We start from the raw sequence: 13,475 nt of genomic DNA on the forward strand, positions 1-13,475 counted from the left end.
TGATTGGCCTCATTGGAAAAGTATAGGAGAATCTAACCGGTCATTTAAAGCAGACGTTCTAGACAAAGCGTCATGGGATGCCTTCCTCACCGGTGAGCTGTCTCTCACGATCTGCGGACTATATCGCGTCTCTACCTGCTGTATCTCCCTGGATGATTTCCTGGAGCTCTGTCTAGAAGCGTTAATTATAGGAGCAGGCGGTGACGTTCTTGGTGGTTCCCTTGACACTTTCCTGACCACGTTTATCGGTGGTTCTGGTGGTGGTACTTGAGGTCTAACCGGCCCACTCACGTGATGGTCGAGTTCAACCGGAAAGCTACGCCTGCTTCCCATTTTGAGAAGGGATGATTTTTGAATTGGGAATGCTGGACAAAGTTCTAACTCCGACACCAAATCGAACACATAGTCCAGGCCGTTGCCATCGTAAACTACACCGGCATCATCCATGATCACCGTCCAACCTTCGGGTGTAATTCCTTGAGACGACATAGCCAAAAATGCGGCTTCTTCGCATGTGGTCCAGGAGTCCGCGTTGACGCTTACTACGGTGGCGTCCGGAAGAGACAAGGGTAAAGCGCAGTTGACTTTCTGTTTAATTCCCTTCCATTCTAGTAGACTGGGCGGCATGTTTCGAGAGTGTGGCGCTCTTTGCAGACTTCGGGTCAACTTACGTTGAAGAGTTTCTTTTGTGGCCGATGGGGCGTGGTCGGTTATAAATTTTAACAGATATCTGAGATAAAAAATCCAAAAATTAGTTTTTAAGTTTAAAATGGACGTAGAAAATGTGACTTACTTGCTCAAAGGAGGGCTCGGTTGAAAGCTACTTAAACAGTGAGCCATCAGTTGCCAAACACGGTCGGAATTGTCGTTCTTCCATGTTTGATTGCAAAGTTGAACTAGGAGTTCGTCTCTTAAACCGCGCGAGTTCAAACCTTTGAACACCATGTAGTCGGCTAGAGCACGTTCTCTGGGACCTACAATTTGAAACAATTTGAATAATATCGTTTTGTGTGGATATCTCCGGAACAGTTTGTTGCACTGAAAGCACCTTTTGCAGGAATAGTCTCCTAGAAAACGCAGTTTTTGTGATTTTGCACTAGCTTACCAGTTAATTGTGCATCATTAGTCCATCTTAGTATCAGCTTGAATAATGCTACGGCATCTTGAAAGTCCTGATCCCTCGCCGCAGCTTTGGACAAAAATGGCGTGGTGATTGGGTCTTTTTTGTAGTGCAGATCCGCGTCTTTAAAGTAAACCGAGGAGAACTTTGAAAACTCAAACTGATTCAAATCGTGGGGTAAATTCAGAGGAGATGGACTGCCGTTCACTCCTCCAAGTACTTTAACCAGGTTACGTTCGGTGTGCACTGGAGTATATCCTAAGAAAATGGTAATGTTCAGAATAGCAATAAGTTGATATTCCTGAAATTGGTTACCGTCCAATTTGGAAAAAATAAAGGCCAGCTCGGCGGGGATTTCCAAGTGATTGACTGCCGTTTTGTTATCAGCAATTTTAGCAGCGGCTTTGGCACTAGCATTTGCTTTTTGCGCTTGAGCTTGCAACTGAGCTTCACGCGCAGCTCTTTGCTTTGCTCGTTCTTGAGCAATTTTTTCCGCTTCAACTCGACGTCTGAACTCAGCTTTACGTCTACCATAGAGCTTGCGCTCTCTGTGTCCTCTATACAGTGCTTGGGCCTTAATGACTCCTATTTATTTTTATTTACGCATTAATATTTTTCATTGGTTTTATGCTTTTAACAAACCTGTTTTGATTTTATCATAGTCTCTACGCTGTTTGTAACCTTTCCAATATTTTTGAATGGTAATCGCGCTTTCTCTCATTTGTCTGTAGTGCTTGCGTGCCAAGTATCCTCTTACGTGTTTCTGGATGACCACGGCTGCGCCCATTAGCGATTCTCCACGTCTAAGCTCTAACTGACGCTCCAGACTTTCCCTTAAAAACACTCGGGTGGCCCCCAGCTGATAGTCTGGACCCTCTAAAATTCAAGCGTGACTAAAAGCGAACTAGACTGAAGTGCGGAATGTATACCAGTTCCACTGTGGGGCATCTGCTCCAAAATGGCCCTGCACAAGTCCCGGTAAGGTGCTCCCCGGGGAATCCTTGTCAAAAGGTACCTACCAGAATTAAAAACCAAAAAATTGTTATTTTATAACCAAAACAAAGCACCGTACGCACCTATAACGATCCACAAACTGTTGAAACCGCATCCTAATTGGGTACCCAGACTGTCTAATCTTGATGGTATCCAGCATTCCGGCATATCTCAGTTGTTCCATGACCACAGGCATATCGAACCTCATCGGCATCTTTTCGTTGTTTGGCTTGATACAACGTACAAACCAGGGATTGCACTTGGACATGTTGTCCAGGAGTTGTTGAAGACTATCACTGAACCGGGCCGCGACTGTGGGCGTGCGCGGTTTCATAGTAACGAAACGTCCTTCAAAAGAATACCAGTTACTTGCGGTTATAAAAAGTGCTGGTGTTAGAATACCATTGGCCCCTTTAGGTAGGGTACGGCTCTGTGATTGATTGCTCAGCGGTTTGGCAATGGCGCCCACTAGTGGTTCTTTACTGGAGGTGAGCAGGTCAATCACTTCAGGACGCAAAATGTCACGATTCTTGTCCAGGAAACCATCAACCGAGTACCAAACTTGTCCGGCAAAATGGCGGATCTAAATGATTGCAAAAAAGAAAGGGATATGTTAGAATCGGATTAATAAGTCATTGTTAGCGGATTTTTAAGAAACAATTATTTATGCTTACCCCAAATTCTCTACCACCAACCCTCGGCCTGCAGTAGTTCTCGTTCAAAGCGTGGTTGTAGTGGCACTTTTCCAAAAAAGACGCGTCTGACGCTTTGGGAAAATTGCTCTCGTCGTCTAATAAATGAAAAATTCCCACTGGCTTCTTGCCCAAAAGCTGGATCACGGGTGTGTTGTCGTTCCAACTTAAACTAGTCCACTCCAGACGCTCCTTAGCGTACTCCTGCTGTTCTAACTTGAATACGTGCTTGTTAAAGTAAAGCTGCAAGGATTCGGACGCAAAATTGATGCACAGCTGTTCGAACGAATTCTCGTTCAGGTTCTCGAACCCGAAAATGTCCAGCAAAGAAATTCGGGCTGCGTCGTGCAGATGACCCCGTTGAATAATCGAGTTCACTCTGGTCACCAACCTATACAAAACCACTTGTGACTAAATGGAAATACCATTTGAAAAACGGATGTTACCAGTTGAAAAGGGCCGAATAAAGGGCTTTGGCAAAGGCATCGCGCGCGTCTAAAGCTTGGTCGATGCTCAAAGGAGAGAAAACGCGTTCTGCGCGAGCTTCGGTGAGGCGTGACGTGAGCGCTCTCTGCAGTCCGGTGGCCGAGATTTGCAAAAGATGCGCTGCCCACTTGATTTCCACATCTGAACCCACCTCCACGCCTTCTTGTCCATGCCTGTATAAAACAAAAAAAAATCAGAGATTGACTGACAGTATTTTACCATACACTAGCTACAAAAGTGTAATTTGTATAACTACGCTCACTGCCAGTTAGGCATTAACTCTTTTATACAAACCTTTTGCAGGTTTCAACCAATGAAAAAAACTTTATAACTACGCCACTGCACTGCTAATCATGGATGAGTGGGATTAGAAACACATTGTTCGAATTAATAATGATTGGGTCGTTGCATTAATACTATCTTCTTATGCAGAGAATTTGTCTTTGAATTAATTACATTCGCAACATTTGATGCGTGTGTGTGCGAGAGAAAGAAAGCGATCGTATTTACTCGTAAGTACCTACATTGACATCATGGTAATAGACAAATGAACATATAAAATGCAAAGCTACGTACAACATAAGCATTCTTCAGAGAGAACTGTTATACTGGAAAATTGGGAACTGAACCACTTCTGCTTGTGTCAAATATTAATCCTTTAAAGGAATCTCTTAAAGGGACCGGATAAAGGCCAATTAGAACGCTTTAAGTTAAATTGACTAGAAATAGTGTTCTAATTGGCAAATTAGTTTTGACAAGTAAAACTAAAGCATAAAGGTGTTCTGTTCGTTTCATGGCGCGAACTGATGGATAAACAATGTTCACAAATAAAATGTTATTAATTTATTATTTTTTAGTCTACAAAATGTTGTCTGATGGTACACCAGCACTTTAACGAACAATGGAAACTCACCGTAGTTGTCGCCTATGAAAATAAATATTTCCCAGATGCAAAACCGATGCTAGAATCTTAACGATGCCTTCTTGTTCATTTTCACTCACTCCTAAGACTTGCATGGCCCTGGTGAGAGCTTTCCAGTCTGCGCCGGACCCAGAATGACCCGGTGAACAGTCCCCACCACCTGCATATTAAATTAGAAATATTGAAGCAACCAAAAGAAATTTGGATGTGTTCACCTTGATTCAAGTAAAAATACTTGTCAGCATCAACCAGGCCGTATTTCTGCTTTTCGGTGTTGCTCAAACCGCCCAAAAGCTCGTAGAACACATGATAGTTTCGTTCCCCAGGTGCTTGGGTCACAATCCGTGATTTTTCCAAAAGGTACTGAGTGACTTTAGCTCCTATAATGGCACCGTTTTTAAAGTAAACCTCCAGGTATTTTCCGAATCTTGAACTGTTATCATTCCGAACAGTTCTAGCGTTGGCGAAAGCTTCTAGAAGGGGGGTTGCCTCCAAAATTTGCTCGGTTACCAGAGCTTGACCGCGAGGTGCCGAAGGGGCCACAGCCGCTAAATATTGCATTACCAGTTTGGTGGATTCGGTTTTTCCTGAACCGCTTTCGCCACTGATCACCACCACCTGCAGAATTGATCCGTTACTCCGCTTCTAAAATCTAAGATGAAGTCAAAATTTACCTGTGGTAACGGTAGGGCGGCGTAGGCGGCAGCTGCTGACGCGAACAAATGGGGCGGCAACTGACCGATCAATTTTCCCCGATATTTTTGAGCGGATTCGATGCCATAACACCCATCGAACATCCTGTAGGGGTTGACTGCCACCAGGATGCTGCCCGCGTACGTGTAGATCAAGTTCTTGTCGTACCTAGAATAATATTTTACCTATTTTTATCAAATTTTTTTAAAAAAGGGTTGTCTAAGTTCAGACTAAAATATGACGTAAATTGTTTTTCATGATGTTTTTTATCTCTTCTAGAATCACCATTATAACAACACTTTTATTCAGCTTTGTCCACATATTAATCTAATATCCTTCACATTATACAATATGCGTTATTTATTACATTGTTGCATAATTGAAAAACTGTTCTGGAGACTTCCGTTAGAATTAAAACGCTAAAGAATTTCCTTTTAATTGCCTTGATATTACCTAAGTTCTGGTTCAGCAACTATTACCTGTTTAATGTTTATTGACGTTATTACCTATGCAACTATTGTAATAATAATATACAAATGTGTAATCTAGACCATACCAATTCCATCTAGGTTTCAGTTTTTTGCGAAAAGTTCTAGCCATTCTGCACACTCGGCACTTTCTACTTTGCTGGAATTTCATGTTTTCGAACCTAGGAGTGAAGAACAACTGGCTTTCTTATGTCCACAGGTTATTAGGTGCGATTATTTTCAAATTAAGTTCATATTAACTTAAAGAGGTTTTTATTGGGCGGTCGTTCCCTAATTGACCTCAACTTGAGTTGTAAAATAGTATCATTTTTGACGCTTTGCAATTACTTTTGATTCAACACAATTATAAAGCAGAATAGTAAATAAGCCTAAATCAAATTGAAACATGCAATTACCACAAATCAGTTTCACTATTTTCACGCTTTGAAACCAAACACGATACTTTTTTTAGGTGTACATACATCGTAAAATTTAAAAGAATGGAACGTTTCATTTTCCAGTGGCTGGTCAAGAAGAAGTGTTAAGCACGACGTGTATACACCCATTTACGGTCGACTTACCTCAACTTTAGATTCCATAGTAAGGCGGCTTCATGCAGGTCGGTTAGCTGGATCATGTCTTCGACTCCGTCGGTCCCCAGGTCCTGGCGCCTGCGAACTTGACCCTCGCCATCTTGTAGAGCAAAGGTTTGTGCCTAAAATTAAAGATAAGCTGAAAATAGTAGTTTGGATTTTTTTTTCAAAGCCCAGCAGAGTTAGAATTGAAATAGGGTAAAAATGTTGTAAAAACATTTAAGATTTTAATAGCCTCAGACTTTGTCGCCCAATAAGATTATGTTAGGTTTATTCACTCCGTGGAGTTGTGCTTAAGTGATAAGGGGTAAGAATGTACTTTTGCTAGCTAACTTTTCCTTTGTTTACTTATCTTGCTGTAGCAATAAGTAGGACAAAAGACGTGTAAAGATATAAGGTAATTAGTTTTCACCTTTTGCTTCACAAAAAGTTGACATTCAGCACAAAAACGTGCATGAATAATGTACAAGACCCGATGACATTGACTTTTTAAAGTCTCGTGGTTCCGAAGAATGGGTTTGTCGGTAATTTAAGCAGCAACACGGCTACGTCCACTAAGTTTCACACAACAATGTCTAATCACCTCTTTTGATATTCAAGGGTAATCCGATGAGATTCGTCATCGTTCCTCTATTTACTACGTATTTCGTATAGTAAAGTCTGACAGAAAATGGTAAAAACGTAGCCTTAACTTTATACCGTAAAGCGGTGGGTTGTGTTCATTAAACTGAAAAATGTGTGTGATTTTTTTCTTGTGTTTGGAATAAATTACGCGGATGACCTGCACACCGGTGCGCTTCGCCGCGTTTTTTGTCTGCGGGGAAAGTTTGAGAACCGCCGATATCGACTTGGAAAAGAATGTTTGAATTAAACATTTTTGGGCGCGGTCGCAAACGAATCAAAGATTTATTTTGTTTATTTTATGGTGTTTGCCACGAACCTTGCCATTGATGACGGCCTGCACGGTGATGACGTTGGCACTCCTATGGCACTCCAGTATTTCTCCAGGTATGGAATGACCCAGGCCCGGATCGAACCAGATCAAATCACCCGCGTTCCACTCCATTAATAATTTTCAATCCAACATCACCAAACGCAAATCTACAACAAATAAGTAATTAGTTTTGTATGCGGTGTTAAGAATAGGTCAGTTGAGCAACATCTACAGTTTGTTTCAAAATTGTGTTGATTGTTGAAGCAGCTTTCATAAAAGCTGTTATTAGTAATTTTTAGAAAAACAATCGTAATTCTAAAAATATTTAAGAACTTTAAAGCCATGTATCTCAAAAATCAGACACAATTCGTTCGTTTTTTTTTTACCAACAATCTAGGATAACTCCACTTATACATTTTTCTCATGAATATCACATGGTATACCGTCATCAGACACATCATATTTGCTAATTTTTGCCTAATAGCTAGATAACCATTATTTTGAAATATCTTATACAGACACACACATACCTATAGAATAGTCATACAAATTCCATTCCGAGCATTCCATGAGACAATCCTGCAAAACGTTTTGCAACAAACAACTCTCCAACGCTTCATTAAGAACGAGAAATACAGCAATAATCTCCACGTGGTATTTATTAATAATTATTACGTTGCACCGTTAGTTTAACAATAATTATTAGTCACCTATTGAAGAAAATCTCATACACTAACTTTTATTTGAAAATATATTGTTATAGGTTTTTGGCTTAACCGCTCATCGAACTCTCTGAGACATCAATGTGGTTGTAGGGGATTCTTTCTACCACTTATTTGCTCATTGCCTTATTAATAAACCAAGAACAGTGAAACTCATATTTTAGTTAAGTATTGTAACCAGGTCAGCATCTTGCAGGTGGAACCATAATAATAATTCGATCGACAAAAGGCCTTTGTGAAACTTATTAGCATGGATTTACTACTTAAGGAGTGAGAGAGAGAACAATGGGTTTTCTTTACGGTCGCGTGCGAAAAAAATTGGTAAAGCAGTTAAGTAATAATATCACCCACATGTCAATGACGTGGGTTCTTGCTAGAGAACCTTGTGCCTTGAACGGTACTGCTACACTTTTTTGTGCTTTTATTTCCCTAGAATTGTCTTTGATACCAGTTTTAAATCGAATGCAGCCTTGATATCGCATATTGCGTGTTAAGATAATCGTTATTGAACCGAAACTTGTAACTTTAATTTCTTTATTGCTGATTTTGATCAGTCAGCTATTAAAAATAAAAAGTAACCTAAATTACCGGTTCTAGAAATTCAGCAATAATTTTAAATGATTTTTAATCATAAATCAAGAAGGAAAATTTGGGCGTCAGGCAACGTTGCCAAAACAAAGGAACCAGAGGATTTGAGTTGCAGATACCAAATGTTTGACAACCTGTCACATTTTTGACAGCGGTTTCTTTTCCAACTCGGAATGGTTAAACAGTTAGGTTAGTGTTTAAAATTAAACTTAGTCGCTAGAGAACCTCAAAGTCCTCAAAGACAACAAGGTCCCTTCAGTTAGGTAAAGTAATGGTAAACACATAGTGGTTGTAAATAGCTATTTTTTTTCAAGCGGTCTAAAATAAGCCTATTGTGTACCTGTACTGCCGGCGTAGAAAGGCTATTTCATATCCTAGGAGGTAAAAAAATAATGTCCAGAACTTGATCCAGACTAAAAGCGTTGCATTTAGAAAAAAGCAGATGAAATTAATGCAACACTTACTTTGCTTTGATTGGCTTGTCAGGCTTGGCTCTGCAATACAATCCTTTCATGTTCTTATTCTGAAATACAGTTTTCCTGAAGGTGTCAGGGCTAAATTTGTGATCAATTTCAAATCAACATAAACAAACGGACTGACACAAAAAGACAAAAACTCATTGACACAACACCGCTAATACGATAACAACAAACAACACGAAGCTATTTCCAAAGTTGTCTAACAGAGGGCGTATCATGGCTGTCTAGCGTCATCTGTCGATTACGATTACGCGCTCCGAATTTACACGAAACGCGGTTCTTGAAAATAGACTTTCAAAAATGTTATCGGCCATTTGCTCTGGTTTTCTGGCTTCAAATCTCCGTTGTTCTATGAGAATGATATTTTTCCAGTAACCGTTATATATGTATATTTACCAGTCCGAATTAATCGGTTAACCTGGCTAGGAAACGATACACATCCTATGTTTACCTTATTACGCTTTCACTGTGTCATCTGTCAAAAATCGTGATGTCCATGGCACACTAATTCAAAATTCAAACACCTTGTACTAATACTACTATGATACATTTTTCATAGTTACATTTTTTTATTAATTGATATTTTAATTTATGTTAATTGTGTTGTGAATCTAAAAAGTTTGTAATGCAAGGAATAAAGCAAACAAACATGAAAAATCAGTGGTTTATTATGCCTAATGAAAAAGTTGAATTTATAAGATTGTGTTAAAATGATTGACCAAATTATGTATGCTAGTATTATCCTAACTAGCCAACAAATTGGGTTTTCCGGTCAAAACATCGCAAATCCATACACCCTGTATACATGCCGCTTGAAAAAAAAAATAGTATCCGTTACACGGACGTAGAAAGCGATTATTGTGCTTCGCTCAGTTGTCAATTCCGAGCTCAGCACAATAATCGCCTCGTTCTACGCCTAATAACATAATATACTATTTTCCTGTAATAATCGGTGCTGAAAGCTTTCCCGGACTTTTAAGATATATAAAGTAGCCATTAAAAGATAAATGAATAAGCGTAATACTTTCGAAACATTTGGAGATTATTGGGAATTTTTGCAGACATAAAACAGTGATGCTAAAAATTGTTTAGTGTTAATTAGAGGTTCCGAGAAGGTTTAATAGATTTTTCAGTGGTTCTAAAAAAGTTTTAGTGGTTCCGGACAGATCATCGAAGCATTGAATATTCTCAACCTCAATAGAAATCACCTGTAGTAGATATGCTGTGTAACTGATTTTTGCTTTTAATTTTTTTAGTGAAACCCTTATTATTGATGTTAATAGAACAACTCAGTCAGTCTCTAGTTTTGTATTTTTTTCAATCTAATCATCTTTTCTAAACGGTTTAACTACCAACGTGCTAATTATTCCATAGAATGAATCATTTTAAAAGCATTACATTCAATTAAACAAATGAAAACGTACTAACTTGATCTCCGGCCTGCAACCTTGGAGTGATTAATTGCAGATGAACCAAAGCCGATTAAATAAGAAACGCACAAGTGCGTAACAAACACATAATAAAGTTCTATGTTTAATAAGCAATTAAATGAGAAATAGTATCATCTGGCGGTGGTTATGTCAGTAATCTCAATAGGATCGCTATTTAAATTTCATTTTCCTGCTACTTTCTATAATACTGTCGGAAGCGTTTGTTTAACTAATTTTTTTCACTTTTTCCTGTTCAAATTATGTGATTTTTGTAATTCAAGATGAAAGATATTTAAGTATGCAAGGAATGCCGCGTCAGACCTTGTAAGAAGTGGCAATTCCTGCTATTCAGTTTTCGTAGGATATTAGCATCGGAATTATATTATTGAACTATCGTCCTACTTCCCGGCAAAATGATGTAACTCTTGTGGGTCGTTATACCTAGTAATCTCGCGAGAAATGCGAAAAGTATACGAAAAAAAGGTCCAGCTAGTGCATTTACTATCATCAATGAACTTTCTCGAAGATGCTGCAGGAATCGTTTCATTGATTCAATATTTACGTACAACTTTCCCAAAATGTCGGTTTGGTGACCTGTGAAAGTAATAAAGTGGTAGTTTAATGACATGAGTTAGATATAAAAAAAATATTTACAGTGACGTAACCAAACGTAACTGTATCGTTTTCCTGGTTGCACAAACTACTGTTCTAATTTAGAGTAATATGTAATTTACGTTTGAACGAATGACAGTTTCGCACAAAAACGAACCGGGTCAACCTTGAAATATGCAATTTTTCGACCACAGTAGCATAATATACACTTGGACTTGACATTTTTTAGGGAAATCTACACCGGACTGGTTCTGATTAGTATTCTTGAATATCCACTGCTAACTGTACAACGGCACATTGTGAATCTTAAACTCATCGACTTGAATACGTTTATTGTGTTTTTGGGCACGTCCTTTTTCCGGTTTCTTGACCTTCAGGAGAAATTTTATAAAACAGGACAAACACCACAAAAATCAGATGACACTCTATTTTTGAAAAAAATGCCTTATTTTTGCTCTACTATTTGTATACCTAAAACTCCATTGTAATTTCTTTCCTTATTTGTTTTAGTTCAAGTCTGGAAAAATTAATTATATTAGGTAAGCTTTTCTCAGGGTTACAACGTGTTAAATTCACTGTTACTATATTATAAACACCTTCGGTTATGGTGATTTGAAAGTGCTGGAGCTTGTATACAAGTAAAAAGGTAGAACTATTGCAAATCAATGCTTTAGACAACGACGGAGATAAACTGTGCAAGTGCCAAAACGGATTTGACAGTAAGTCACATGATTTTAATTAGACTTCGTGATAAATGGTCACATGATCAATTGTTTACTAACGTCACATTCGTTTTGACACAGTTTGTGACTTACAAAGTTATGTTATCTTTGTCTAGAGCATTGGTTTACCATAGTTCTCTCTTCTTAATAACATGGGATTTCTAATTTATAATTTTGAAACGCCCACACCTGCATATCTTTCATTGTAGAAGAAAAGCCGATTTTTTCGAATAAAGTGCAGATTTATCTACTGCTAAAATTTGTTTTAAGTCTGTTAGTAGTTTGTGATTGGTCAAGAAAAAGCAACAATCTAAAAGCGGCTTTTTTTGGCCAGTTACATAATATAAATACACGCCATTGTGAAATATCTAATCAAATAAGCTCAGAACAATCAATCAAATTTATATTGTATCTTAAGTTTTGTCATGATCAGTTCATAAGAAGCTGAGCTACTTGGTACATTAGGAGCGAAGCTCTACACATTGTATACTGTGAATATTTCAATGTTTCTTGGAATCAACTGAGAACAAAATATCACCCTGGTGAAATGGAGTGAGATAGAAAGCGAGTCCCAAACAGTCAGATTATGGTTCATATTCGCTTATCGAAACAAACCGTTTGCTCAAAATGGGCCGTAATGACGTTTTTCAAGAGGAAAAACTAGCTCAACTTGATTGGTTGACAGAATTACAGGTTTGTATGTTCTCAATATCTTTATCAGACTACTTTTAGTCACAACAGAATTTTGTAGTTATAATTACTACTTAATAGAAATAGTTTTTTAGTCCCTCCTTGATATGTTTCTACTGTTTCTAGATCCGCCACTGGTTCGAGGATTAATAATTTGAAATACACTCAGTTTCACACCGCAAAATATGTCTCAATTATAGATTTTTCAAGTGACTAAAATCTATTTACTAGGCTGTGGAACAAGAATAATAGATCTGTTTAATTTGGTTGAAATTAAAAATTATGGCGCGACGTAACTTGAATTAGGCACGTTTCTACGGACCATGTAGATTAACTAAAATCCACAAATTATGAGACGAGTTTTATAAAAAAATACATACAACAATCCATATTTTAACGGTTACTTAATTTAATTATTACCCTAATTTAAAAGCTTTAATTATTAATTTATTACCATGGTTATTTATCAAACAACTACTTTCTACTGATTCTAAAATGAACCATAAGAAGGACTTTTCCATGGTACAACCCTCGGAATTGCAAAAAAATAGTATTTCCTTGTGACACATATTTTGTATGGTAATGATGTCTCGGAGAGTTCGACGAGCGGTAAAGTCAGCAACTTGATTCTGGTTGTGAGAAGATTCACTACCAATTTAACATGTTTACCAGCTTTAGGATTTTTCAGAATTTGCAAGGTTGCCACAAGCTCACATCTGACACTTCCGGTACAGGTGGAAGTCTTTGTGCAACCCCTTCCCAACATTTAAAGGTTTAGAACGGAAACTCAGAAACAGAACATATTTTTTCAATGAAAGTTTTGCAATATACATCTTAAGGACAATCTTCCATACTGGTTGGGTTGCCTACAACCACATAACAGGTCATCAAAACATTCCTCGGTCAATCCCGACCCGCAAAAGACGTCTTTAGCGGTCTACGACCTTCTAGTCTCACCTGGTTTTCTGGCTAATCCACGGTCTGTATCCCAAAAAGTACCCAAACACTTTTAAACACTCAAACACATTTTTCGCACTTTTTTTTCCTCCACGTACAAGTACAAGACACAGTCAAGAATCGGTCTCAACGTAACTTATCGCAGTCGTTCGACTATTGTCGGGCTGGAGCGGTGGTGAGGTGAAGGTGCGACCCGTTAGGTTGGTATGCTGGTATTCAGTTTACCTGCACCATTCTTTAAACACTTATTACGGATACGGGGTACTGTTCTTTGTGTGGTGCAAGCTTGATTCGAGGTATAGGCAACCAGACTTGCATTTAAAATCAAAAAGAACGTTCACCCAAATCCTAATTAACAAAAAAATACATGTTTTT

The 13,475-nt window shown here is 38.3% G+C and overlaps 1 protein-coding gene across 1 annotated transcript in view; it reads right to left on the reverse strand.

Moving 5' to 3' along the window:
• The window catches only part of Myo10A (unconventional myosin 10A), a 29,021-nt gene extending 15,762 nt beyond the window's left edge, over nucleotides 1–13,259 (reverse strand). The window contains exons 1-16 of the mRNA XM_081988936.1: nucleotides 13,101–13,259; nucleotides 6,907–7,067; nucleotides 5,955–6,088; nucleotides 4,888–5,074; nucleotides 4,429–4,831; nucleotides 4,205–4,373; nucleotides 3,252–3,464; nucleotides 2,788–3,196; nucleotides 2,516–2,696; nucleotides 2,197–2,461; nucleotides 2,050–2,135; nucleotides 1,763–1,996; nucleotides 1,436–1,705; nucleotides 1,106–1,378; nucleotides 794–974; nucleotides 38–730 (exon numbers count right to left, since the gene is read on the reverse strand). Coding sequence (XP_081845062.1) covers nucleotides 38–730; nucleotides 794–974; nucleotides 1,106–1,378; nucleotides 1,436–1,705; nucleotides 1,763–1,996; nucleotides 2,050–2,135; nucleotides 2,197–2,461; nucleotides 2,516–2,696; nucleotides 2,788–3,196; nucleotides 3,252–3,464; nucleotides 4,205–4,373; nucleotides 4,429–4,831; nucleotides 4,888–5,074; nucleotides 5,955–6,088; nucleotides 6,907–7,032 — 3,824 coding nt within the window. The 5' untranslated portion in view covers nucleotides 7,033–7,067; nucleotides 13,101–13,259. The remainder of the gene's footprint in view (nucleotides 1–37; nucleotides 731–793; nucleotides 975–1,105; nucleotides 1,379–1,435; nucleotides 1,706–1,762; nucleotides 1,997–2,049; nucleotides 2,136–2,196; nucleotides 2,462–2,515; nucleotides 2,697–2,787; nucleotides 3,197–3,251; nucleotides 3,465–4,204; nucleotides 4,374–4,428; nucleotides 4,832–4,887; nucleotides 5,075–5,954; nucleotides 6,089–6,906; nucleotides 7,068–13,100) is intronic.
• Between the last annotated feature and the right edge of the window lie 216 nt (nucleotides 13,260–13,475).

This window comes from Ips typographus, linkage group LG1, assembly GCF_016097725.1.
Source record: "Ips typographus isolate SLU linkage group LG1, UJ_Ityp_2.0, whole genome shotgun sequence".
NCBI lineage: Eukaryota > Metazoa > Arthropoda > Insecta > Coleoptera > Curculionidae > Ips > Ips typographus.